General features: G+C 38.6%; 1 protein-coding gene and 1 long non-coding RNA gene across 5 annotated transcripts in view; one reads left to right on the top strand and one right to left on the bottom strand.

The window, feature by feature from the left end:
• Position 1: 1 nt before the first annotated feature.
• LOC132323535 (uncharacterized) lies at positions 2–23,671 on the top strand. Its single transcript, XR_009485368.1, has 3 exons — positions 2–62; positions 540–616; positions 23,384–23,671. It is a non-coding gene; the product is annotated as an uncharacterized LOC132323535 (long non-coding RNA).
• The window catches only part of BRCA2 (BRCA2 DNA repair associated), a 33,972-nt gene continuing 12,494 nt past the window's right edge, over positions 3,778–25,255 (bottom strand). Inside the window, exons 12-28 of one of the 4 annotated variants that reach the window (XM_059838837.1) lie at positions 20,485–25,248; positions 19,679–19,771; positions 18,993–19,062; positions 18,208–18,626; positions 17,031–17,221; positions 16,280–16,467; positions 15,764–15,934; positions 15,102–15,453; positions 14,254–14,409; positions 12,120–12,264; positions 9,200–9,321; positions 7,953–8,154; positions 7,559–7,725; positions 7,316–7,451; positions 6,431–6,687; positions 5,810–5,953; positions 3,778–4,514 (exon numbers count right to left, since the gene is read on the bottom strand). In XM_059838837.1, the coding sequence (XP_059694820.1) occupies positions 3,969–4,514; positions 5,810–5,953; positions 6,431–6,687; positions 7,316–7,451; positions 7,559–7,725; positions 7,953–8,154; positions 9,200–9,321; positions 12,120–12,264; positions 14,254–14,409; positions 15,102–15,453; positions 15,764–15,934; positions 16,280–16,467; positions 17,031–17,221; positions 18,208–18,626; positions 18,993–19,062; positions 19,679–19,771; positions 20,485–25,248 (8,123 nt within the window). In that variant the 3' untranslated portion in view covers positions 3,778–3,968. Of the gene's footprint in view, positions 4,515–5,809; positions 5,954–6,430; positions 6,688–7,315; positions 7,452–7,558; positions 7,726–7,952; positions 8,155–9,199; positions 9,322–12,119; positions 12,265–13,136; positions 13,258–14,253; positions 14,410–15,101; positions 15,454–15,763; positions 15,935–16,279; positions 16,468–17,030; positions 17,222–18,207; positions 18,627–18,992; positions 19,063–19,678; positions 19,772–20,484; positions 25,249–25,255 lie in introns of those variants that run through there. The other 3 variants (XR_009485367.1, XM_059838838.1, XM_059838840.1) reach the window with 3 other exon arrangements.

Raw genomic sequence — 25,255 nt, 5'->3', positions numbered from 1 at the left:
GCCCGGTTATTATTGACAACACCAACATCCATGCTTGGGAAATGAAGCCGTATGTGATGATGGTAGGGCAAGCTCTGATTTATTGCTTTTATATGCCTAGCTGTGACATTTACAGGTTGATCTGACTGAAAAAGTACTTTACATGGCTAAAAATATTTACTTCAGTTTTCTTGTAGTTCTCTAATTGTAGTTAAGGATGGATATTGTGATGAAGTAGGGGCAGAGGTGCCAATGTAGTTATTTAGCTGGTCAGCTTTGTAACTCAAAAGACTGAAAAGATTAATGGCCTTTGAACCTGCCCTGCTACTTCTTGGTGATGAGGGCATCATACCCTTCCCCAGTAGTGATGTGGATTGAACAGTTCCCAAACTATTTGTTGACAAATATATCAAGATGTGATTTATAATTGTAGTTCATGATTTGTGAAAAACACACCGTACAGAGTCTTTGAAGACGCATCCGTGTCTCTTGTCAGGAGTTCTGGCAGAGGTGGCAATTCTTTAAGTGCAGTTTCATAATGTCATCTTTGTGTCCTTTAGGCACATGAAAATAGATATGAAGTTACATTCCAAGAACCGGATACACCCTGGAAGTTCAATGTTCAAGAACTGACAAGGTAGATAGTTTTCTCTTCGCTGGAACTGGCAGCTTCTCTCATTTTGTTGACATGCTCTCAGGTCAGCCTTCTTCCTCTTCACATAAGGAAGAATGTAGCCTGGTAAATGACAACAGAGGGATTGTTGTGTAAAATTTCCATTCCTGACTACCTGGTCTGTAGTGAATTCAGCCCTGAAAGAGCATGAAGTGAGTCAGGCAGTGGAAAAGGCAACAAGCCCTGAAGCATGTCTTTGTGCTGCAAGCTTGATGGGGCAGGAGCCCTGATTTTCCCTCTGTATTTTGAGCAGCAGTCTCTTTTGTTTGGGCACAAACTCAAATCTAAGCACTATAGCCAATATTGAGACTTCCTTAAGAATCTAACTGTAACAGATGCTGTCCTGCTGCAGCATGGAGGGATCATAAGTGTGGGTAAGAAGCAGGGCTCTAGAGAATCTTTGTCAGGATCTTAACACACACACACACACAAAAAGGATATAAACACTCTGCACAGTGCAGTAGGATATAGAGGCAGCTGAATGTGGCTCTAAGAATGTTATGTTGACCAGTGACTGCAGGGTTAATTGCTGTAGTCACTGAAATATTTAGTGCAGGCTGACGTCCTAGCCTTTAGCCAGCCTGATGTGAAGTGAGTTACAGGGAACAGTGCTCTCCCAGCTACCAAATCCAGAAGATAACATGTGCTTAGTGCAAGATAACAAGGCATCCATTCATTGCAATAGATGGATTTGTTTTCTACCAGCCAGGAGCTCTGGTCAAAAATTAATGCTGCTCCTGTCTGTATATGATGGACACAAATGGCAGAGGGCCAAGGCCCAGAGTGCTGATGGCTGCAGAGGGAGGCAGGACATGGCAGATGATGGCTCAGGCCTGGGGACAGGTGGGGACACCACCAGCCTGAGCTGTCAACCAGCTCTGGCCTCAGCAGCCCCAGCCATTGGTAGGGGAGCACTTCAGGGGCACAATCTGATCATTCCTTGTCGGCAGAGCCACTCAGTAACTTGCAGTTTGTTTTATTGCATATTTGACACACATTGACTTTTCACAGCAGCATTGTAAAGATAATTCACATACACTCACTGGGGCACAAGCTGCGCCTTAACAGCACTAAATGGCAACCCCAGAGATACTCAGGGTTTGCAGACTCACAAACAGAAATTCCTGGTGGTCTTTGGGAAGACAGTTCCTGCTAAGTTATGGAGCGCTCATGGCTGGTGCTACTCTGGCTACTATATTCAGAAAGTCCTGCATGTTTGAGCATTGTGTTCCCCTCCCTCTCAAACTTGTCATTTATGAGTCTGCCTTGGAGCCTGAGCCACATCACGTGTGATGTTTCCCTACAGCAGTTTGTGACCCCTGTCCTTGCTGCTGCGTGTCTGGGCTGGCTGCAGCCCTTGGCCGCCTCTCTCCAGCTGTACAGAAGCTCACTGAGGCCAACAAGCTGTTAGTGCTTAAAGGCAGCAACACTTGTATAAAATACCACACAGGTCTTCTGCACTTATTTTGGACATTTGTCAACTCCCTATGTCCCATCTGCCTCCCAGAAAATACCGGTGTTATGTATTTCAGCAGTCACAGTATTATTCCTAAGAAGTAGGTGGAAGTGAACAATAATTTGTTACAAGAGCCCAGAAAGAGATCAGTGGAGACCTGAACCGTTATGCTGAACCTTTCAGGGACTTCACAGTCCCTTTAGCACAGGCAGTTAAATACTTGTGTTTTCTGTTACTGTTGACTCTACAGAAGAAATATTCATCATGTCCCTCGGGAAAAGATACAACGGATGAAAGAGCAATACGAGCACAATGTTACCTTCCACAGTGTTCTCCGGTCTGAAAAACCAAGCAGGGATGAGGGAAGCTACAGTGGGGCAAGTGCAGCTTATGGGACAGGTCCCCATCCCACCCACCTTTCTGCCTTCCCAAGGAGAAGACCTGGCATGGCACGTACGAATGTGACATTTAACTGAAGATGTGCATTCCTTGGTGTTTTAATTATCAGGGTACAAGAGTCTCTAGTTTTACATTTTTTTCTAAACTGTTTTTTATTCTTGTGTTTTTCAACTACATTTCTAAATTACTTTTATTTCATACAAATCTTTAAATGGCATTGGACCATGATCTCACAGCAATATGTGACCACTGTAAGAGCACTGTACCCAGTGCAAACTGTACTGTCTCATCCCTCTTCCTCCATGAAAATCCATCCAGGCATATGTGAAATGCACTGGGCTCTACCACATGCCACATTTTGGTTGTTTTTTTCTGCATCAGTCTGACACTAGCAGTAAACATTCCTAACATATTTCTGTCTTAAGGCCATTGTGGCCAATTCATTCCCCACACAATGGCATTTCTTGCCATTTTAATGCTTTATATCTGACTGTATAAACTTTCTGTATCTACTACTTGCCTACAGCATTATTATAACTTTCAGAGGCAAAGTGAATGATGGCAAAAGTAGCTCAACAGATTTTAGCAAGATTTGATGTTGTTCCCTCTCTCCTCTGACTGGATTCATGCTGCTCTTACCTCACACAGAAACAGCTTCTCCAGCCTGTAAGCAAAACACTTCAACAAAGCAAACTTAGCTCTTCATCTTGCCAAGACATAGGAGTTGCCAAGATGGAGAGGCTCCTAAAATGCAACATTAGTGTTAGGCTTGTGCGTGTTAACTCCCAGGTGGGAAAAGGGCTACAGGAGCAGCTCTGAACAGCTGAAGCAGAAACACAGACCGAGGAGCTATTTAATAATAACCCTGCGTGGCATTTTGCTGTGAATCAAATAATCACAGCTGTTCTTTAAACCTGCCTTAGTGCTATATGGAAAGGCCGAGGAGAAAAGTACAAGAACTGTGCCAGAATAGCAGAGCAACATTTCAGAATTAAAGTGTTCTGTTTGCTGAAAATAAGAGAACTCTTTATTATGCCTGTGCCACTTTGGACAGCCAAACAACTATTCTAATGTTGCAGAGGGTAACAAAACTGATGGCTTTAGACTGAAACAAAGATCCTGCTGTAATATAAGAACACAGAATCAATGGCTTACAAAATGTCATCCAACCCTCAGCCACACTGATGTTATTGTACAATACATCTTTGTGAGAAGTGTTTACATACTAAACTTCAAACTATTTTGCAAATGAAGTGTTATTTAATGAGTCTGTTTTTGTAATAGAACTTTATTAAATACAATCAAGTTTTAATGTACAAAGTGTAAAAATAATTTGAATTTGAAATATATACAATACTGTACATGTGCATTAGCAGCATTTTCGGGATTTTGGTCTTTGTAGCATTCTGTGGGCTGGTAATGAGTCTTCATGTTCCTTTGGGTTCCTCTAAAGAGCCTCAGCTACTTCAGAACTGCTTTTGATGAGTTATCTGCTTCCCCAGTAGACCTGGAACTATTTCTGCATGAAAGATCATCAGATAAAGTAGTAGCTGTTGCATTTCTGTTTTCATTTAGGTAATCCATCTTCTTTTCTTCTGGTAAATTATTCATGAGTGCTTGTGTATTAATCATTGCCAGTTCTTCATCAGCAACCAGGTCATTCTCAGGAAGATGGACAGTTTCTCTCACTTTTCTGCAAGGGGTGACAAGGCCGGTATTCTGATCTGCCCCTCCAGGTGACTTGCTGTGCTGTAAACCCAAACTTCGTGGAGGCTGAAATGCTCTTTTAACAGATGGAGAAATTACTGAACATATTGGTGTCAGGGGTGGAGGGGCAGGTATGCAACTGAGGAAGTCCATAGCTTTTCTCTTTTTGCTGGTTTTGAGATAGCTTTCATTCACTGTAGCAGGTGAAGGTGTTTTTGTTGACCCTGGTGTGACAAGTTCCATATTTGGTGTGCTAGTTGACAAAGGGCTTGGATGCTTCATTTCAATTCTAGAAGAGATCTGGATAAAAAGAGAAGTTTTATGTTGAATAGAATGTTCTCATGAACTTCCTCGAAAACTTCCAAAAAATGGGGGACACCCCCCCCCCCACTATAAAAACTACATCATCATTCATATCCCATTTAAGTTTAGTTTGGTATCTCCTGATGGTGATTAATATTATTCCTTCAAGTGCTGATGACTGATAAGTCACTGTTTACCTGTACATTTACATTTTGTTTCTAAGAGCTAAGCAAAATGTATGGGAATTTTTCTATGCCAGATGGTAAGAAATCAAAGCACTCATAAGTCTTCTACTGCCTTGGCCATGTTCTCCACACATGGTTGGTTAAATAAGTAAAAAGGAGAAAAAAAATTGGAAAAAAAACCTAGGATAAAACATAGACCAAAAAAATTGAAGATAACAATGCACAGAAGACAGATGCTGCATAGCAAATCTTTCAGGCACAGGCCTGAGAATACACTTAATGTCTCATTTTAAAAAGATGATTAATGAATTCAATAAACTATACAAAAATAAATTAGTCAGTCTTTAAAGTATATAAACTAGACCTTCAGAATTAAACATTAGTCCTCCCTTTGAAATAGAAAAGGATGCCTTACAAGCTTAAACTTAGTCCCTGGGAACTTATATCACACCAGGGTGTTTCCACCCTTGAAACTCATGGCAGAAAAAATTTTTATTCTGACTGTGCTCAGTATTCCATGTCAGAAGCAACTCACCACCAGCAGCTTTCATGGGAAACTTGAGTACTATTTAAATCAATTTTTGTCAAGACTGCTAAAATACATTTTCCAGGTGACATCCCTATTAAATCCTAGAAATAGTAAACACTATCTATAAAAAGACCAGAAGTAAATTCTCTGAACAAAGGTGCGAAATGGAGAATGCCTTGAAATAAAAAGGTACAGTTCAAGATTTTCCCCTTCTGTGACATTCACACTGGATCATCTTCACAGTGGGACCAAAGAAGCAATAAATCATCTATAAAGAAAGATGATTCATTTTACTCACATCAAATTCAAAATACTTAAAGTACATTGTGGAAACACAGGCCACAAGGGGAAGTTTCCATATAGTGTTTGGAGGAAGGATAATCTATCTCACGGCTCCTCTGGGGAATAATCCTAAACCCCCCCCACACAGAGAAAGCTTCTAATCAGCTTGCATTGCCCTGAAAAGATTGGATGAAATGGACAGAGAAGTGAGACCATTCACACAGGTATAACACTTGCTTAAATCCTTACTGCATGTACTGCCAGTATAAACACAGCATTAATTACCAGAAGCTTACCAAACTTCTATCCTCTGCATGGCTGCAGGAAGGAGAGGGGCTTTCCAAACCACATCTTTTAGTTAAACTGGGTGTCAGCAAGAGATTTCTTCCTAGCAAATTCTTCAGTTTACTTTCTGCATCAGAGCAAAAGGAGGGCACACTCTGTAAGGGAGAACAGAGTTTGCAACGCAGAATAGTTGGCTTTCAAACTATGTAAGGAGTTTAAGACTTTCTTTTTTCATCATTATCCCACTGGAATTTTATTTTATATCAAACCAACAAGATAGAAGATTCCCCTACTTTCTGTCCATGGCAGATTCCCTATTGACAGGTACAAGATCTTTTGCAACTCAGAGGTTCTGTGGCACATCCTAAAGACAATGCCGGATGAGTTAGAAAATTTAAAAAAAAAAAAAAAAAAAAAAAAAAAAAAAAAAAAAAAAAAAAAAATCAAGACATTCGATCCCCCAGGAAAACTGCATGGACATCTTACTCCATCTCCCAGAAAATTCCCCTAAAATTCAGCATTATGTGCATTACTTGTTTTAAAGGATGATCAATACTAACAGACTTTTTGCTGAAGGATGTAACATAGCAGTAACTAAAAGTAACCATGAAATGACACTTCTGCAGGTTTACCTCTATCACACTTCTCAGTTCATTAACCTTCTCTTGAAGATAGCATTCCTTTGGACTGGCTGAGAACAAAGAAAGATCTCCAGCCAACAGCACGGGAATTTCTGATCTGAATTCAGACTGCCACTGAAGGTTGCTTGCAGAAATGAGTGAGCAGTGGACAATCACGTCTTCAATAGCCAAGTGTCTGAGATCTGTCCAGATCTTTACTGCCACTAAATTATAGCTTACATCAGACAAGTATACCACAGTAGTAAAACCTAAAAGCAGGAAAAAAGTCTGAATTAAACCTTCACATCTCTTTAAGTGATTTGGATCTACTAAAAAAAAGTCACACACATCTTGAAAGAGCCACATGGCAGCCCATCTGCATGGTGACAGGTATCTCATACTTCTTTCATATTCTACACCAGCTTCCAACTGATTACAGAAAACAACTCAAAGTCTGTGTCTTTAAAAACAATACTCCTGTGGAACTTTTCCTTTTAATGCAGAAGATTATCCACCTCTCCCTATCCATGAGCTCCAGTGCATGAATTCCACTCATTCCATGACACTGTACACCAAAGAGGGAGCTCATGTACATGCACGATGGTGTCTCTGCAGATATGAGAACTAAGGCCCACCATTTATGGAAAAAACCCCAAACATTTAAATATAAGCTGCTTTTGAGCTTAGATCCTGCCTTACTAACTTCCTGAACTAATAAGCAGAGAGAGTTTTTCTTCAGAAACATAGATTTATCTGCCAGCTTGTCACCATGATGGGCTGTATTAGCAGGTTTTCACAGGCCTGAGATGCAGGTACAACACCAAGATAATTCTGACTTTGAAATAAACAATTCAGTGCTTATTCAATGGGAGGACATGAATGTGGTCTGCAACGTACCTGTTCTGCTCACAGAAATGACAACCCCAACTAAATCCACTTCAGCACATGGGGGCTTAAAAGAAGGATCCAACAAACTGGTGAATTCTAGAGCCTTTCTTGGAAAGAAAATCTGTACCAGCATCTCCTGTGATACCTGATGAAACACAAAACTTCAGTATTTACCACACTTAGAGAGTGTGACACATTTTAATGAGTGTGTCACATTTTAATGATGCACCTTTATGCACTTAAAGCACTTACTGCTAGCTGTAGGTACTGAGTTTTCTTGGTGGCTGTTAACTGGACGTTGGTGGAGTCTGCCCTGCCCCTGGACTGGGATGCTGACAGCTGGAAGATCCTGTAGCGAGCTCCTTCCTTCAGCAAGGAACACACGTCGGGCAGCGGGCGCCAGATACTCAGTACTGCTCCTGACAACAGCACAGTAAGCTCAGTTACCTGCTCAGTCATACTTTGAAGGCTTTTAAACAAAATAAATCTACAACATTCCCTCCTATCCAAAAGCCTTAAACCAAGAATCAAACTGGAAATATTAACATGTAAGCTAAAATACTGTTGGGAAACTCTTCATATCTATCTATGCTGGCCAGTTACCACATTTTGGTAAAAGTTATTTATAAGTTTTTCAAGCACTGACCTTTATGTTTTTCTTGCTTTCTGTAGTCTACTACATATAATCTCCATACTGCAGACACGTCCCTTTTGTAACAACCATTTTCTTCCTGTTCTGCTGCCTCTAAAGCCTTCTTGAATTGTTCCTGCATCTGAGTTTGTTTTTTGTCATTCATCAGCTGCCTGTAAGCCTTCAAGGCCTTTAATTGGTCGTCACTGAGATATCCCTGCAACCAAGAGAAGATGAACTCAGTATTTTTTTTAATAATCAAAAAGCCACAAGATTTTTAGATAGCCTCTTTCTTGAGTGTTCATCTGTTAGAAGCAATTTATTTCCAGCTGATGCACTACTAGGACTTGAAATGAGGTATATTAAAACAACAGGAGGCAGCAGTGGTACTGCTGGTACTCAGCAGGTGCTCTCTGGTCTGTGCAGAGATTACACTACAGTGTTCCTACCTGACAACTAGTGAGAAGCCTGCTTGAGAGTGTGTAAGTAAGGTGAATATTTAATATAACAGGCAGGCTTGCCTGTTTCATATGAAAACATATTAGGAAAAATTTCTGGGAGAATAAAGGAAGAGTTGCACTTCTCCTCAGGCTGCTGTCTCTGAGCTGACACAGTGATTTACACTAAAATGCACCAAACCCATCACTTTACTGACCAAGCCTCCAAGACCCAGATTTCTGTACATGCAGCTCCAGAGACATAGATACTGTTTCATCAAATATGACAGACAAGGATCCTCACTTGCAAAAGGCAAGGCATGTATTTAATTTTTTAATAACTGGCAGGGACTAATCACCTGTATCTTTATTAGCAAAGGCATAAACACTTAAAAGTTGTGATTTAACTGGAATAGGGAATGAAGACAACAAAGACAATATAATAATCCAAACAATTCAGTGAACAGCATGCAAGAGTATGTGTATGAAACTCTAGATTGATGAGATGCATTAAGTTTTCATATATGCAAGACAAAGCAAAGTAATAAAATTACAAGTAGCATTAACTTTTAATTGTGCTATATCCTGGATTTTTATACCAAGAGAAAATTGTCATCCAAGATAATATTAATCAATTACAACAAGCCTTCATTTAGTTTTTTTCAATTTTTTTAATATTAAATTATTTAGCAATAAGCATGCTGTAGAAAATATAAAAAGGCAGCAAACAAAAGAGCAATGTAATGGTCAATTTCAGCAGGAGTTATTAAATTTTAATTTACTCCAAAAGCTTTTCAAAATTAACCCAGTAGTATCTACAGTTACCTCCATATAACCAGGATCAGATGCATTCTGAATTGCTTCATAAAGTTCTGCACCATCTTGCAAATTATGGATTTGCTGTCTTGTGATGATCCGTGATCTTGGTGTTCTTCTACTGGTTCTCTCTGTTGAGAAAAAGCCTTTATGTGGAGTACAACCAATACATTTTAAAATGAAGGAAGAAATAATTATGTAAGAAGTACAGTAGTATTTAGGCCTTGCCAGAATAAAAACACAAACCACATGTATAGGAATTGATGTGTATTTGTGTGTGTGTGCATATATATACATATCCAGAAAATACAGAAAAAAAAAAATCTTATTCATTTAAATACAACATAGATAGAACATTATACAAACTTTGGGGTAGCCAGTAGCAGTGGCAAGGAGGCTAGTTACTAGTATCACTGGTGGGAGGGTGGGAGATTTGACGGGCTGCCAAAAACCTTCCTAGATACTTGACTACATTTTCTTTATGTCCATCACTTGCTCTTTCTCTCATGCAGTAGAAAAGTCCTAAAGACACCAAGATGTGGGACAGCAAAGCCCTGCACACAAAGCCTCCTCAGGACATCAGCTAAATGCCAAGTTCACTCGTATTAAACTATCACCCTCTCCTTCTGTAAGTCACTTTGCTGCCAGAATTTCAATAAATTCCTTCAGCACAGCAGACTCCTGTGTACACAAGTTTACCAAACATAAAACAATGCACAAGGTGTCAGAGCAGTGACGTTAAGAATTACAAGGCCATCTCTGATTTCAACTAAGAATTCCATGCTAGAACTACTGTTAGAAATCACTGGCAGAGGTGAACAGTGTCAGCCATAACAGAATTAGAATATATTGAAGTGGAAAGTGACCTCTGGAAGTCATCTGGTCCAACACCCCTGCTTAAGCAGGAACTCCCTACAGAAGGCTGATCAAGACCATGTCCAGTGAGTTTTTCATTATCTCCAAGGAGGGAGATTTCACAGCCTCTCCAGGCAACACTGTCAGTCAACCATCATAGTGAAAGTTTCCTGATGTCCAGAGAAAACTCTCTGTGTTCCAGTTTGCACTCATTTGGCTCTGGACCTGTCACTGGACACCACTGACAGAAGCCTAGCTCCATCTTCTCTGCACTGTCCTTTCAGGTATTTAAGTACATTGATCAGATGTCCCTGAGCCTTCTCCAAGCTCAATGGTCCCAGCTCTCTCAGTTTTTCCTAGGTCAGATGCTCCGATTCCTTAAACACATTCACGGCCCTTTGCTGTAGTATCTCCAGTGTGTCCATATCTCTTGTAGTGAGGAGCTCAGAACTGGACATGGCATTCCACATGTGGCCTTACCAGTGCTAAACAGAAGGGAAGGATCACCTTCTTAGACATTCTGGCAACAATCCTCAACTTGTCCACCAGGACCCCCAGGGCTCTTTCTGCCAAGTTGTTTTCCACATGGGTGATCCCCAGCGTGTACTGGTGCATGGCACTGCTCCTCCCCAGGTGCAAGATTTGCAACTTGCTTTGTTGAACTTCATGAGGTGCTTGTCAGCCCATTTCTCCAGCTGCCAAAATCCCTCTGGATGGCAGCATAATCCTCTAGTATATCCATCACCTGTCCTAATATTCAGCATCAAACCTGCTGTAAGTACATCACCCCATTCTCCAGATCATAAATGAATTTGTTGAAACAGGACTAGACCCAGTACTCATCGCTGGCATACACCAGGATTACCCCAGGCCAGTCACTGGCCTCCAAACAGACTTTGTGCCACTGATCACCACCCTCTGGGCCCTACTGTTCAGACAGCTTTCAATCCACCTTGCCTGCCTGCTCATCCAGCCCATCAGCTTCTCTCTGCGGATCCTAAGGGACAACAGTGTCAAAAGCCTTTCTGAAGACCAGGTAGGCAATGCATTGCTCAACTGCCCAAGCCAGTGATTTCATCACAGAAATCAGGTTGGTCAAACATGACTTCCCCTGAGTGAATCTTTGCTGAATACTCCAAATCACATTTTTGTCCCTTTTGTGCCTGTTAACAGCTTCCAGGATTATTTGTCCCATCACCTTCTCAGGGATCAGGGTAAGGCTGACTGGCCTGTAGTTTTCTGGGTGCTCCTTCCTATATTTTCAGAATTCAGCAGACACATTTGCTTTCTTCCAGTTTCCAGGCACCTCTACCAATGAACTAATGATCATTCAAAGAGGATCAAAAGCAGCCCCACAGACACCAGTCAGCTCCTCAGCACTTCTGAGTTAATCCATCATCAGCTGTGGACTTACATACGTCCAGTTTGCCTGAGTGTTCTCTAACTTGATCCTCTTCCACCAAGGGTATGTCTTCCTTGCTTCAGAATTTCCCCTGGTCTCCGTGGCCTGGGATTGCCAACCAAGGGCATTCAGCAACTCAGCATTCTCCATGGCCTGCATCACCAGAGTCCCTGTCCCATTGAGCAGCTCCACTGACCTCAGTATATACACAGTCATGCAATTATTCATGAGGAAAGATGCTCAGTCTTGGTGTCCAGGTCTACTGAGATATATCCTAGCAGTGCCCACCTCTGGGTGAAATCTTACAGTCTCACATTCCTGAAGGGAATTATGAATTCTACAGTTTTGTAGCATTTCCCTGAGAATCACCTCAAGGATAATTTTTTAGTGGCCTATGAATATGTTCAAAAGGTGTTCCCTAGATAGCTGCAAAGCCATGCAAATAAGCACATAACCATTTTGTACCAAACGGTCTTGACACACAGGAAGCAAAAACCTGAAATAACACAAACCAAAACCACCACCAACAAAACAACAAAGAAAACAACCCAAAATCCCATCCCTGCTTCTCTTTTACCAGAGAAGAGTTTTGACAATTTCTTTTGACTTGTCTGAAAACATCAAAATGTTTTCCTGTTCTTTACAGATGTTCTGAAATAATGAAAGCTTTACCTTCATGCTTTTCATATTCTGCTTGGATTTTTGCAAACAGAGCTTCCAGTTTCTTTTGCTGATCCTCTGCGTGCCTGGCAGCTTCCCTTTCTTCAGCTCGGCTGTTACGAAAAACGTAGGAACCAGCTGACGTCTTTTCCATCCACTGTAATAAAAAGATTAAAAGTAAACCCAGAATTTCAAAAAATTCTTTTTAACATTATCTAGCTTCTCTTTCATACTCACTGTTAAACAAAAAATACTTTAAAAACGAACAGGCAGCAGACCTTAAGTTCTTCAACTGTAACAGATAAAAGGCAAAACCCCACAGCACTGGTTGATATCTTGTCAAAAACAAGCAGAATGGAGCAGTACCCAAAACCAGATGATTTAACAGCTGAAGAAAACATAGCTTCAAGTAGTGGGTATCAATGTCGCAATTTAGATAATGAATGAATCCCACTGGTAAATACATTAAGATACAAACCATCAAACTCAACGCTAAAAAATACACCAGACTGAATTCTACCCAATTTGTCTTTCCACATCAGCTGAACTGTCTGTTTTAACTCTCTGGGTTAGATGCTGTAAAAGAACTATGATGTAGTTCTTCAGATGCTCCTAAACCTTTACTGCTGAGATGGTTCCATAGGACAAGAGGCTTGTCCACAACTCTACCAGAACTGGCTTGCCTGATTTGAAGAGGCCAGTGAGCTAAACAAGGAGATCCACAGCTGTTGAAAGTGGTCCCTTTCCTTCCATTTGCATTTTCTGCATAGTTCTGTCTTCTCCCTTGCACTGGCTCTAGCACATATCTGACCTCAGCACACTGTGTCAGTTTGGTAATTCAACAGACAGCAGTTCATTGTGTGTTGTTAATATTATTAGTTACTTTTTCCTTGTTTAATGAATTAAGCTAAGTAACAGGACCAGGTGAGCTCCAGAGAAGCAGCAGGAGTGTATAGTGAAAGCAAGACAAGGAAAGGTTGCAGGACCAATACTTATGAGGCAGTGAATTGCTGAATAGGCTCTGCCTACCTCATTAATTGCACACCATGTATCTCCTGCATTACTCAGTCTGACACCTTTAATTAAGGCTACTGTGATTCCTACGCTCCTTGACTCTTGAGGTAAAAGGAGACAGACAGCCCAAATCTGCCTATAATTTTGGTAAGTTGGAGCAAGAGTCTCAGTGTTTAAAAAAGAAAAAAGTACATCAATCTCTTGACATAGCCAGATACGAAGTAGCACTTTCCTCCCCAGCCTGGAAACCATTTACTGCGATGCAGGTACAGATTACAGTCCCCTTTCTGAGACCTAAATGAAGGTTTGTTCTACCAGACAGCTCACATAATAAGTGCTGCAATTTCCTCCATTAAAGTAATGATCTAAATAGCAAAGTAATGATCCAAACCAAATACCTTAGCAGAATTCATTCTACATCCACCAACAATAAAATAATACCTTAGAAAGAGGCAATGAAAAACAATCTTAGATATACATGCCAAGTATAATCTGCTCTGAGGCAAGGTAATAAAATATGAAAAGTTGTGTCCTGGTTAAACTGGTTACATTAAAAAGATTGATTACTAACAGAAATATTGTTTCTTTTTGTGTCTGGTATTGTTATAAAACCAAGTAGTTGCAGTGAAGTCTGACTGAAGTATTTAAAATGTCTGGATATCAAGTGGTATTTAAAAGATTTAAAATCTATTTTACACCATAATTACACACTGTATTTTCACTAATATAGAACTTACACAATACAGTTAGCTACACGTAAGAAAAAGTAATCCTACAAATGCTTAGAAATATGTAACTTTTTGTTAATATGTTTATAATAAAACAAGTGCAGTACTTTTTAGAGTACAGAACTGAAACTCAATTATTTCTGGCTTTTTGAAGCTCAAAGCAAAGCCAACCAAAAGATACTGAACACAAAATCAAATTCTTCTTATATCAGGATACTCCAGTCCTGAAATACTAAATACATGCAAAATGCAAGAACCACTCCTCATTATATTACACACAATGGTATCTTTAAAAAAATGAAGTTTTCTATATTGTATCTGATTTGAGGAATGATATAGCAATTCATTAATATAATTGAGATCTCACAGAACCCTGTTAGATTAATAAAATACTTAGACCATACCTGAATAGGGTAAGTTCTTTGAATAACCACATCAATGCACCCCACTGCACCGCCCTCACTGTAAAGCGATGACAAAGGCACAGGGAAAGGTCTGGGATCCCGATGAAATCCTAGTCTAGTGTGCCATCGCACACGGCGAGTGCTGTTCGCTGAGATCTGAGCAAAGGAAATGGTGAATGAGAAACTGGCACTGCTGAGTCCAAGTTATATCCAACTTATTTTATCTACACAAATACCTATTCTCACACTGACCTCACTGGGAATATATCACTTTTGCACCTGAGCAGATCACATTTTAATTCCTTTCACACTGAAGAATGTATTTTCAACAGAATCTAAAAATCTGAAAAGTTAAAATTCTCTGGGAAATGAGGCTCTATGAGACAAACCATTGCTTTGTACCAGAGAAGCAATTTCAGTATTATGCTGAAACTTCACCCTCTTTAAAGTTAAAGCTCTTTAGCTAACCTCAAATGAGCCAAGGCCTTCCCCCACCAGTTCATCCTGTCATTGGTTTTTCCCCTCCCCCCATTCTTCCTCCAATTTCCATATTGTGTGAGATGGATAAATACTTTTTTGCAACTTGGTGTTTAACCAAAGTAAGGAGCTGGAACTGCTTTAACATAGCAAAACCTGGCAGAATTTTATACTGCAAACTTCTCTTCCAACCGTATTGAGTAACACCCTTGAATCATGTCTTACAAATCTGGTTATTAAACTCCAGCAAAGCCCCATCTATTTGTAAAGCCCCAATAACTTTTTTCTGTTTACAAAATATGGCTCAACTAAGTAGCATTTATCACATCTCTCAGCCACATCCAATCAAGCTGAACTAATATTTTATTTACCTTTAACATAAGGGAATCTGGGGCTTCCAGTGGTGTACATCCATTTTGAGGACCAACAAGTTCTGCTCCATGCACTATGATCTTCTGACCAACAGTCAGCCTTCTTCTATCTAAGAAAGCTTTGAGAGGTGGATCCAGAAGAGCTCTGATCCCATACCAGCCATCAGTAACTTCAATTAAAGCTGCTGCTTTTTTATTTTCCATGTTCTTATTGCTACTGCTAGGAGATACAACTGTGTTCAGTGATATGATTTTGGAAATGCACAGTACAAGTGTTTTACCTGCTGCATCATCTCTTTCCATTATTTTTTTGATTGCTGATCGTTTACTTTTATCAACTTCCAAATCATACCTACAAAAAGAATTTGTGCTTAGTTACAGCGAACAAAATCCATCACATTGTTTTTCTTTAAACACAATTGTAGAAAACTGTTGGTTATTCATCTACATGATTAAGCACCACTGTAGCAAAGCAAATGTTTTCTACATTTTTTGCAGGTAACACACACTGTGTTTTTAATACTGCTGTGTGTAAGTTTAACAATACAAGCATTCCACTAAGTAGTGAATGCAAGGTAGATGTGCTTATTTTGTAATACTGACGAACCAAAAAGCACACAGTAACACAAATCACAGCAATATTCATATTGCTATACACATACCTATATTTCAACTGCAACAGGACCATTTCTGGTGTCAAACATCTGTTAGCAAATTCATGTGGGAAAGACACTTCCATGGCTGCCAATTTCCATACAATCCATCTATAGTGATTGTAAACCCAGGCCTCTGTGATTAGGTTGGGATCCACACCAGGAGTGTCACAGAGTGCTCTGCAGATAAATTGTTAATAAATTAATCTGAAATCCACTGCAAATTTTAACTTCCCTATTACTTGGACTATTTACACCTTTGAAGAATTTCTAGAAATATTCCAAATTGACTTTGCTTTCTTTAATGGTCAATGAGGATCAATCACTAGCAACACTAATCTACATAGCAAATTTACAATCCTATAATATCTTTATTTATAGCAACAGAGGTGTACTAAAAATGAATAGTAAAAAACCAGTAATCAGAGGCTTTAAAATACCACTGTGTTGGATTTATTCTAGGAGAAAAGAGAACTGCTATCTAATGAATAGCATAGCTATCCCCAAGTTCATAAGCAACAGTACCTGTAAAATTCCTTTTTCCCAGCTTTTCCCTCATCTGTAGGTATTAGCCATCCTCCATCAGCAAGCTGCATTCCATTTCCAGCTAACAAATACTCCTTACTGAAAAAGTCTTTGATGAGAAACTGGAAAGATTCTGCATTTGTGCTGTTAACTTGTACACACTGTTTTGAAACACCAAATGTGTACAGCTGAAAAAAATCAGATGGAAAAGACAAAATAATGACAATACAGTAAGAATTCAACAGAGAATTTAAATATCCAGTCTCATAATTTCAGATTAAATATTTCTTTAAGGTTGACACAGATTTTGTCTGACCTTGCCATATGTAAACCATGGAGAATGGAGGATTCCCAACAACTGTTTTAGCAGAACAGCATCACAATGACTTTGAAAGTGTTTAAAAAATTCAATAGGTTTTGTACTTTCACAGTACCAAAAGCAAGAGCATTTTCATATAGATTTACCTAAGCTTAAATTTTAACTGTTCTTTTAAACCATCTCTTCATATGCATTTTAATTGGTGGATTTTTTCCTGTTTGATTATAACACTAGAGATTTATGACCTTTATTATTTGGAATAGTCTTAAAAACTCGATCTTTGATACTTAAGTACTGTAGCAACTGGTGTAACAGCTACTGTAAATACTTACCTAAAAACTGAAGAATGTATCTATTCAAAAGCCACTGAGTTTTTATTTGCTAGTCTTGAGAAACAGATGTGAGACAGAACATAAAAAGATATCAATATACCTCTTCTGTAGAATAAAAGCTAGGAGATTTCTCTTCCACTGCAGTTTTCAGAGGGATTCTACTGCTTGCAGATGTTTTAATGACATAAAGAGTGCCTGGCTGTGAATGAATATTTTGCCTACATTTCTTTTTAATTCTCATTTCCTGCAGATCTCTGGCACAGCGGAGATTTGTCACCATCCTGGCCATAGCTGCAAATTAAAAAAAACCCCAAAACATCAAAAACTTTTAAAAGCAGTATCAAATAAAGATATACAGTCACACTCCAGCAGATTCAGAGCAGAGTTTTTTCTATGCCACTCTGCAGATTTTTAGAAACTGCACGTCTAAATATTAAAAGTTTAATGCATTTAGAAGGCAGTGATTACTGAAGGCATTTGAATATTTATATAAAACAAATTACATATCCATATTAATTTTATATAAGTCTCTGAACTAAACTTCCACCCACATACTTTTCTCATATGAAGACTGAACTCAATCTTCATAGAAAACTCCAAATGGAAAATTAGTTGATGACTACAGAATCCATAATCCTGAAATTTTGGCTTGTTACTGTAGGATCTGATTCTGCATGTTCATACACCTGTTCAAATATACGCAAGTCCTTCTGAAAAAAAATCCAGATTATTTGACAGTAAATTATAGAAGTACCCAGAAGAACCAGAGCATTCCAGAGAGCTTAGAAGGCATAAACCCACATTCTTAAGTAGAACAGTTGAGCATTCAAAGTCTGCCTCTTTGAAATGACACAATCAATCATTTATATGGGCTAAGTCTACATTTAATTAGAGGACAGAAGGAAAACAAGCTTCTGTTAAGTGAATGAAGTATAGCAAGGCTAATCTAAGATTCCTAGATTATTTTATCTATGAGGTATATTAAAAAAATCTAATATCAAATGAAACATGAGCTATCTTGTTTCTAAGCACTGTGTGAAATATTTTCCTTCTTCTCAATTAACTTTGGAGATAAACAGGATATGCTCTTTTAGGAGTGCAATATAAAATATTAGGAAAGTAGCAATTTCCTAATTTTCCTGCCAAAATAAAAAAAGCCTTAAAAAGAAGCTTCTTTTTATAAAAAAAAAAGTCTGCAAATTATGCAGAAACCCCTTAAAGAATCAACTCTGACAGTTAGTAATCACAATAGTTAAGTGAGTAAGATCTGAAAATACCTAAATTGCCATTTTCTAGGTCATTTTCTGCTGCATGCTGGATACAAGGCTGCTGATCTTGAGGGTCAGCAGTATTTTGTTCAGCTCTGATCGGATTTAGTTCCATCTCTTTGGTCATACTTTTGCTGATGGGTAAGTCACATCTGCTGCTGCTGCCTTGTTCGCATGTAGAAAATGTCAGCTTGGTTTTGAAGGGTGGAATAAAAGTTTTAGCAGCTTTGCCAGATTTGTACAAACTTCTTGTTTCGTCGCTGTCTTTTGCCGAGGCCTTACAGGGAGTGGAAACCCCTACAGCACTGTCTGAAGAGCGCCTAAGAGCACAGTGCTGAAAAATGGCAGGTTTAGACTGGAATCCTCTGAAGTCTTGATCTGGCAGGGTAAGGGTAGGATTCTTGACTTCGTGTCGTTCTTTAGTTGACCTACAGAAATGCAAACATTTAAGCATACAAATTTCATCTTCCTGACAAAAATCTTTGTCAGGAGTTTTGTATTCTTAATTTAGTAATAAAAATTTCAATTCAGTATCATTTAAAAGACAAAACATCAGTCTTCGATATTTTAAAACCAGAATACTTCTATCGATTGAGAAAAGACACAGTGTAATATAGGGTATAGTTTGTTTAGTATCTCACTGGTCTACTGCAGCAGCATGTGTTATATGGTAACTTAATATTTATTTTGTCATAAAATTATTAGCCTTTTATAAAGGGTAATAAATTATAAAGGGTAGTAAATTATTACTGTATATTTTAGACAGTTACAAAGAAGAACTCTAAAATTCTCACCCAAAAGGCTGACAAGTTATGGGTTTTAAAGGCACATGGTACATAAATTTTCTTCTGTCTTTGAAAATGCCTGTAATATAAGTAGAAAAAAAAAGTTTTAAATGGCCCATTATATAGATAGATAGAAATTTACAGCCACATACTTTATCTATATTAATGAAAATTAACAGAAATAATTAATTAAGAAAAAAAGTCTTTAGACTGGATTTAAATAGCTTTACTCTTTCCTGCCCCCAAAAATGTTTTTTTTAAACATCTTCCCAGAGAGATCTAAGTTGCAAACCCACTTGTGCTATGCCCTTAGGTTGCAAAAAGGAAGTTTCCTATGAGAAGTAATTATATAGTAAGTATATTACCAGTAAGTATCTACAGAGAATTAATCAATAAAACGCATTCTTCCTATTGAGACTAGAATTTGTGAGAGAGCAGGTAAATTCCTCCTGAACTGGAAATTAAACCAGAGTTCTTGCAGAAGGAATATATTTAGAGTCTATGCAATAAGGCAAATAATGAATCCCATAATTTCAAGTTTGCATTATCACAGCAGCTTTCCTGAATTTCTATGACCACACTGATAAATGCAGTAGTTAAGCAAACTTATATGTTAGGTTATTGGAAATTGAAGAATTCTCAGGATAACAACTGACACTGGATTACTGCTTAGAACACAAGATGACTAAAATTACCATCAGGGGTGCTTTTTGAAGCTTTCAAAGACCTGGGAGAAATCTTTGTTCTGTTAAATTCAAGCAGAAGCTGCCTCTTAATTGGAGGTTCACCTAGAATAAAACCACGAAGTTTTAAAAGTCATGTTCCTTTCAAGTTCAGTTTCTTATCAATCGGGACAACATAACTGTAATTTCTAAATAAAACACTGAAGTCAGAGCAAGCAGAATTAGCAAGTTTTCAGGTCAGTTTTCAGGTTTTCATCTCCCCTTCCACAAGGAGTTTTCAGCTTGCCCAGCTCCCTGAACTGCTCTGGGTGTCTGAGCAAATATCAAGTACCAACACTTCAGCCCTAGACAGAAGGCAAGAAACTGCTCTTAGACAAACAATTATTTTTCATATCAGACTAGCAATCTTGATAAACATTGTCCTCACCTACAATGCACAAAAAAGTGGAAATGAAAATACTGCTAATCATTTTTCAATGAAAAAACACTAGATTTGTACAGAGGGGAAAAAAAGAAGAAAGTGCTCAGAGAGAAAAGGAGCAGTAGTTCTCTTCTGTAAGTTTACGGTAAAACAGCAAACCTGTACAACTTCAAAATTACTAATCACAAATTTAGTTTCTACTGTGCATATTTAAGCCTGGAAAGAGTGGATGACCCACCCTGCAGCAAAAAGAGTTTTTGTCACTGACCTCTAGAGAGAGAACTTGAATGCTTCTGTGAGCTAAAAATCAATGTGACATGCAAAAGACCCCCCAAAACCTAAACCAATCCACTATATAGAAGTATGGAGTTGAACATATGTAAGATAAAACACCTACCAAGTGAGTTGTTTTCTTCAAAGTGCCTCTTCCCAAAGGTCTTATTTTGGAAGTTTTTATCTGGTCTGCCACTGAAGGTCTGCATAGCATTAATTTGTATTCCAGAACTGGAAAAACTGTCTTCCATAAAAGCTCTTGCACTTTCTACAGCCTCTACTTCCAAGTAATTTTTTGGACTTTGGAGAATATTAGTATTAATTTCTGCTTTAGCAGCAGCACTGCATGAAATTGCTTCAGACTCTGAAGGCCACAAATTCAGCTGGCCTTTTCCAAAAGACTCAGTTTTCTCTTGCTGAAAGTTATTTTTAAATGATGTAAACTGCTTGTTTTTCTGATTGTATGGTGTGTGCTCAGGCATTCTGACATGGTGAGTGCTTGGAAAATACTTTATTTCCTGAAGGCAGATGTTTTTAAAGTCAGAGTCTTGACTGCAGCTTTTTTCAGTTTTGAATTCTGAGATCACCTTATCTGTTAAAGATTTTACACGCTGACCACTGTCTTTAATTGAAGAAAGTTGATCTGTAGTAGAAAGCCCACTACTCAAAAAGTAATCAGATTCTTCTAAAATTGCCTTTGCTTTTTGATAGGCATCTTTAGAAACTTTTACCTGCTTTCCACTAGCAGTGCTGAAGCCAAAAGCAGAATCTGAAATCAATTCAGGGCTGGTATTTTCTTCCCCTTTTGATGACACTACCTGCATTTTCCTAGGAAGTACTTCAGGGTGTATTTTAGACTTTTCAACATCTTCCTCAACTAAAAATGCTTCTTGTACATGTGGTGAATGATTAACTTCCATTTCAGAAAAGAGCTGTCTAGCTTTCCTGAGTGACTCTTCTGAAAGCTGTACAGGCTTTCCACTTGCTGTACTAAATCCAAAATTGCTTGTAGAAGCATCTGATGGCTTTACCTGCTTATCTGGAACAAAATGCCCTAAAAATTTAATATTCTGCTCAAAGGATTGCTTCTGAGAATTTGAAGCAGACTTTGCATCTGCAGATGTGTTTCTTTCTTGGTGACTGTCCTCATCAGTACTTGCATTTACTTCAATAAATTGGGATGTGGCTGAATTAACCTCTTCACTTGTAGCAGCATTAAAAAATTTAGCAGAATTAGGACATTCGGTGTGAAGGACTACAGATGAATTTCTAGCAATGTCTGTTTGATTCCCTCTTGAGTTAGGCTCAATTTCATATTTTACAGCCTCACTGCAGTCTTGAAACATTTGTCTGACACTTGCTAATGCACTTTCTGAAACAGACACAGCTTTCCCTTTTGCTGTGCTAAACACGGTTTGTTTCAGATCACCCCTTTGCTTTTCAGCCTTAAGTGTTGTTTCTTTTAACCTGTAAAAATTAGTTTCCTCTTCAAGAAGACTGACTAGTGACTGGTTTTGGCAAGCACTGGCTATGGTGTCTGTGAAGCAATTTTTATCAGCAGCAGGTTCATTTAAATGTTCTAAGTCGAATTCTTTACTGTCACCATTTATGTAAGAGCAGCTACTTTTTGCATCTAAAAGGAGTGATTGATCAGCTTTATTGTTGCTCTTCTCAACGAATAAAGTATTTTTTGTATCTCTAGGGACAGAGCTGTCTTCAAGGCCATGTGGTACCTTTATTAAATGCAGAGATGCAGCAGAGTGCACAGGAAAATTATCTATAGCTCCTGAATCATCCCTCTTTCTTGGTGAGCAGTCCAACTTTTTCTCTGCAAGGAATTTTCCATCTTCAGACAAATGAGTTCTACTTACAGCATCACTCTCCTGTCCTTTAAGCGATTCCAATTCTGACTTTCCAGGTCTGACATCAGCCTTCTTATGTGCATGTGAAGTTACCAAATGCCCTTCACAAGCTTCACCTGGATCAACAAATGTATCTACTTCAGCAGGATCAAGAATTGCAGCATGTTTAATAGGACTGCTCTCTATTGCCTGATTAAACTGATCTCCAAGCTCTTCAGCAACAAGCTTTTCATTGAGTTTTTCTGAGTCACACTGAGCAACGTTTTCAATACATAAATCACAGTCTTTAACACAGTTCTTGCCACATTTCTTTTTCTTGATGAGATTCTCAAAATTGTCATTATATTCCTTTCCTACATCAACATCTGCAAAAAACTGTTCCGCTTTAGCCAAAAATCCATCAGCAATTGCTATTTTCTTGCCACTAGCAGTACGAAAACCAGTCAGATAACTCCCTTCCACTTCATTTTCCCCCATGTTTACCTCTTGTTCAAGAGGTATTCGATAATGATGGTAAGAACCTATTTTTATTCTGCTTTCATTCACTAGCAGGTCCTTATCATGAGTAGCGTCTTCTGCCATATTTTTACAATTTGTTTGTTCTTTATCAGAGTTCTCCAAAACATTTACGTCTCCTTCTCCACACTGTACACTGAACAAGGGCAGAGAATGATCCAAAGCTGCATCAGAAATGGATATATCACCACCAGGAGTCTGAAGTTTTGCTGACAAACAATCAACTTCCTTTCTGTCCTCTTCTTTTTGCTTAGGAGACTGGTTTTCCATTTCATATGACATATTTAAACTGTGTTCTTCTGCAATCGTAACAGCATCTTCAAGACATGTTACATCTAAGGAGTGGTCTTGCAAATTGCCTTCATCATCTCCTCGATTTAAAATCTGTTTGGAAGTTTCATAATTCTGCTTATGATTTTTAGTGGATAATAGGCTGCTGATATTGTTAATACTACTGAAGCTAACATTTTCAGTATTATTTGCTGATATTTTTGCCTTGTTTTCCATATTTTCCTTGAATGCTGTACTAGTATTTTCCTCATTTTTATTATGTGCATGGTAGGAAACAGAACCTGTGTGGGAAACAGCATTAATGCGTTTGAAATCTGAAACACCAACAGTTTTTTCTTTGCTTTCTTTTGTCAGGCATCTGGAAAAATTACCATTAGAAGACAAAGATCCTTTTGAATTGTGACATCTAGTACCAGTTTCAGAAGATTTGAACAAAGAGTTATCATCATCCAAGTCTCTGAAGAGCTCTGCAGACCTACTCAAAGCTGCTTTTGAAATATTTATTTTTTTACCTCCAGCTGAAGTAAAGCCTATGAAATTAGAAAAGCTGTCCTGCTTAGCTATGGGAAAGCTCTCATCAGATCTTCTTTCATTTATGTCTAAGTTAGTAAAAGTAACCTTTTTATCATTTCCGTGGAAAAACTCTGCATTTTCATTTTTCACCAATTCAGTGTCTTCATTTGTGTCTTCCTCCTGAGTACAGTACTTGTCATTTTTTACTTGATTTTCTGATTTAAAAGTGCTACAAACCTCCACATCTTTCCTTGTTTCAGAAATACTTTCTACATTCTTTGTTCCATTTGTTTCTACAGTTCCTAATTGTTGCAAGCCGTAACTTTGTATTGTGTTACTTTGCTTTCTAAACTGTGTAAATTCAAACTGACTACCTGTTTCTTCCAAGATACTGGAAAGTTCAGCAATTTCAGCTTCTTGGCTTGCTGTCAAGGTTTGATTTGCTTCTTGCAAGGCTTGTGGAGTTCTAGGAAAGCTTTTATACAAGCCAGCTTTATGTGGAGCAAAGTGTGTATGCCTGGGCTCAAGAAAACTTGCCTGTGAATCTGAAGAATCAGATAAATTACTGCCCCGCTTGCTTTTGGAATCTGAGAATAACATCTTTTCCTTTTTATGTTGTGAAATGTTTCTGACTCTTTCCATGGAAGAAGCCTCAAAGCATTCATTTTCAATATCCTTGAACAGCATTCTGCCTTTTGCTATACTGGCTTCAGAGAATTTAATCTGCTTATTAGAAGCAGTCTGAAAGCCACTGAAGCCCAGATTCAAACTGCGTGCATTAAGAGTCTCTGATGATTCCCCTTTACACTTTAGGTTCTTGTTTGGCATTTTCCTGGAATACATAGGTGCTTCTTTTTTATCTTCCGCAGAAATTACTTCATGTAAAGAATTATCATCTACACAATCCAATAATTCTTTAGAAATGTCTACAGCTACATTACTGAATGCAGCTGCTTGAGGGCTTTTGCTGTTTTCAGCTGGCTTTGGGTCTTCAGTGTTGGCTACATCCTCTGAAAAGGCAGCTGCATCTGTTTTCTCCTCTTGTTTTAATACAGTACTGTCATTTTCTGAGCAGTTTATTCCCAAGGGTCTGTGTACTTCTCCACAGTCAATTCCTGACCTCTGGTCTGTAGAATGCTTTTTACTGGGTGATAATTTATTGCAGCAGTCACTACTGACTCCAGTTATGCCAAAGCTGATCTGACACAAGGTATTATGGGAACTGCTATCTGTTACAGATGTAGAGTCACTGTGAATATCAACCAAGAGTTCCTTGTCCCTAGGAGAAGACCCAAGCTCTTTCAGGCTCTGAGGTACAGCAGCTGTATCATTCACCTTAGCACTCATGTCCTTATCTTCTTCACCTTTCCCTAAAGCAAAGCTTTTAGGGAAAAATCCGGAACGCTTTCTTGCCATTAGGCATGCTGAAGTCAGAACTTTACGTTTTATATTCAAAAGAATCTCATTATTTGAAGAATTTTTTGTGTCTTCTTCCAGTGTATTAGATCCTTCTAAACATTTTGATGCAGCAGGTTGATCCTCTCTTGCATTATCCCCCAAGTCTCTCAGGTCTTGTTGTTTCAGCCTATCACTAAAGGAATTATCGGATGAGTTGTCCATTATACCCCTTTTTAAAGTAGAAGTACTGAAGTGTTTTGTCCTCGTATTTGATTCCAAACGCTTTCTCTCAGCAGGAAGAAAGTGGTCTACAAG

The sequence above is a fragment of the Haemorhous mexicanus genome, chromosome 2 (assembly GCF_027477595.1).
Source record: "Haemorhous mexicanus isolate bHaeMex1 chromosome 2, bHaeMex1.pri, whole genome shotgun sequence".
NCBI lineage: Eukaryota > Metazoa > Chordata > Aves > Passeriformes > Fringillidae > Haemorhous > Haemorhous mexicanus.
The sequence above is the reverse complement of the archived record's forward strand: the minus strand, read 5'-3'. Positions and strand labels throughout refer to the sequence as shown.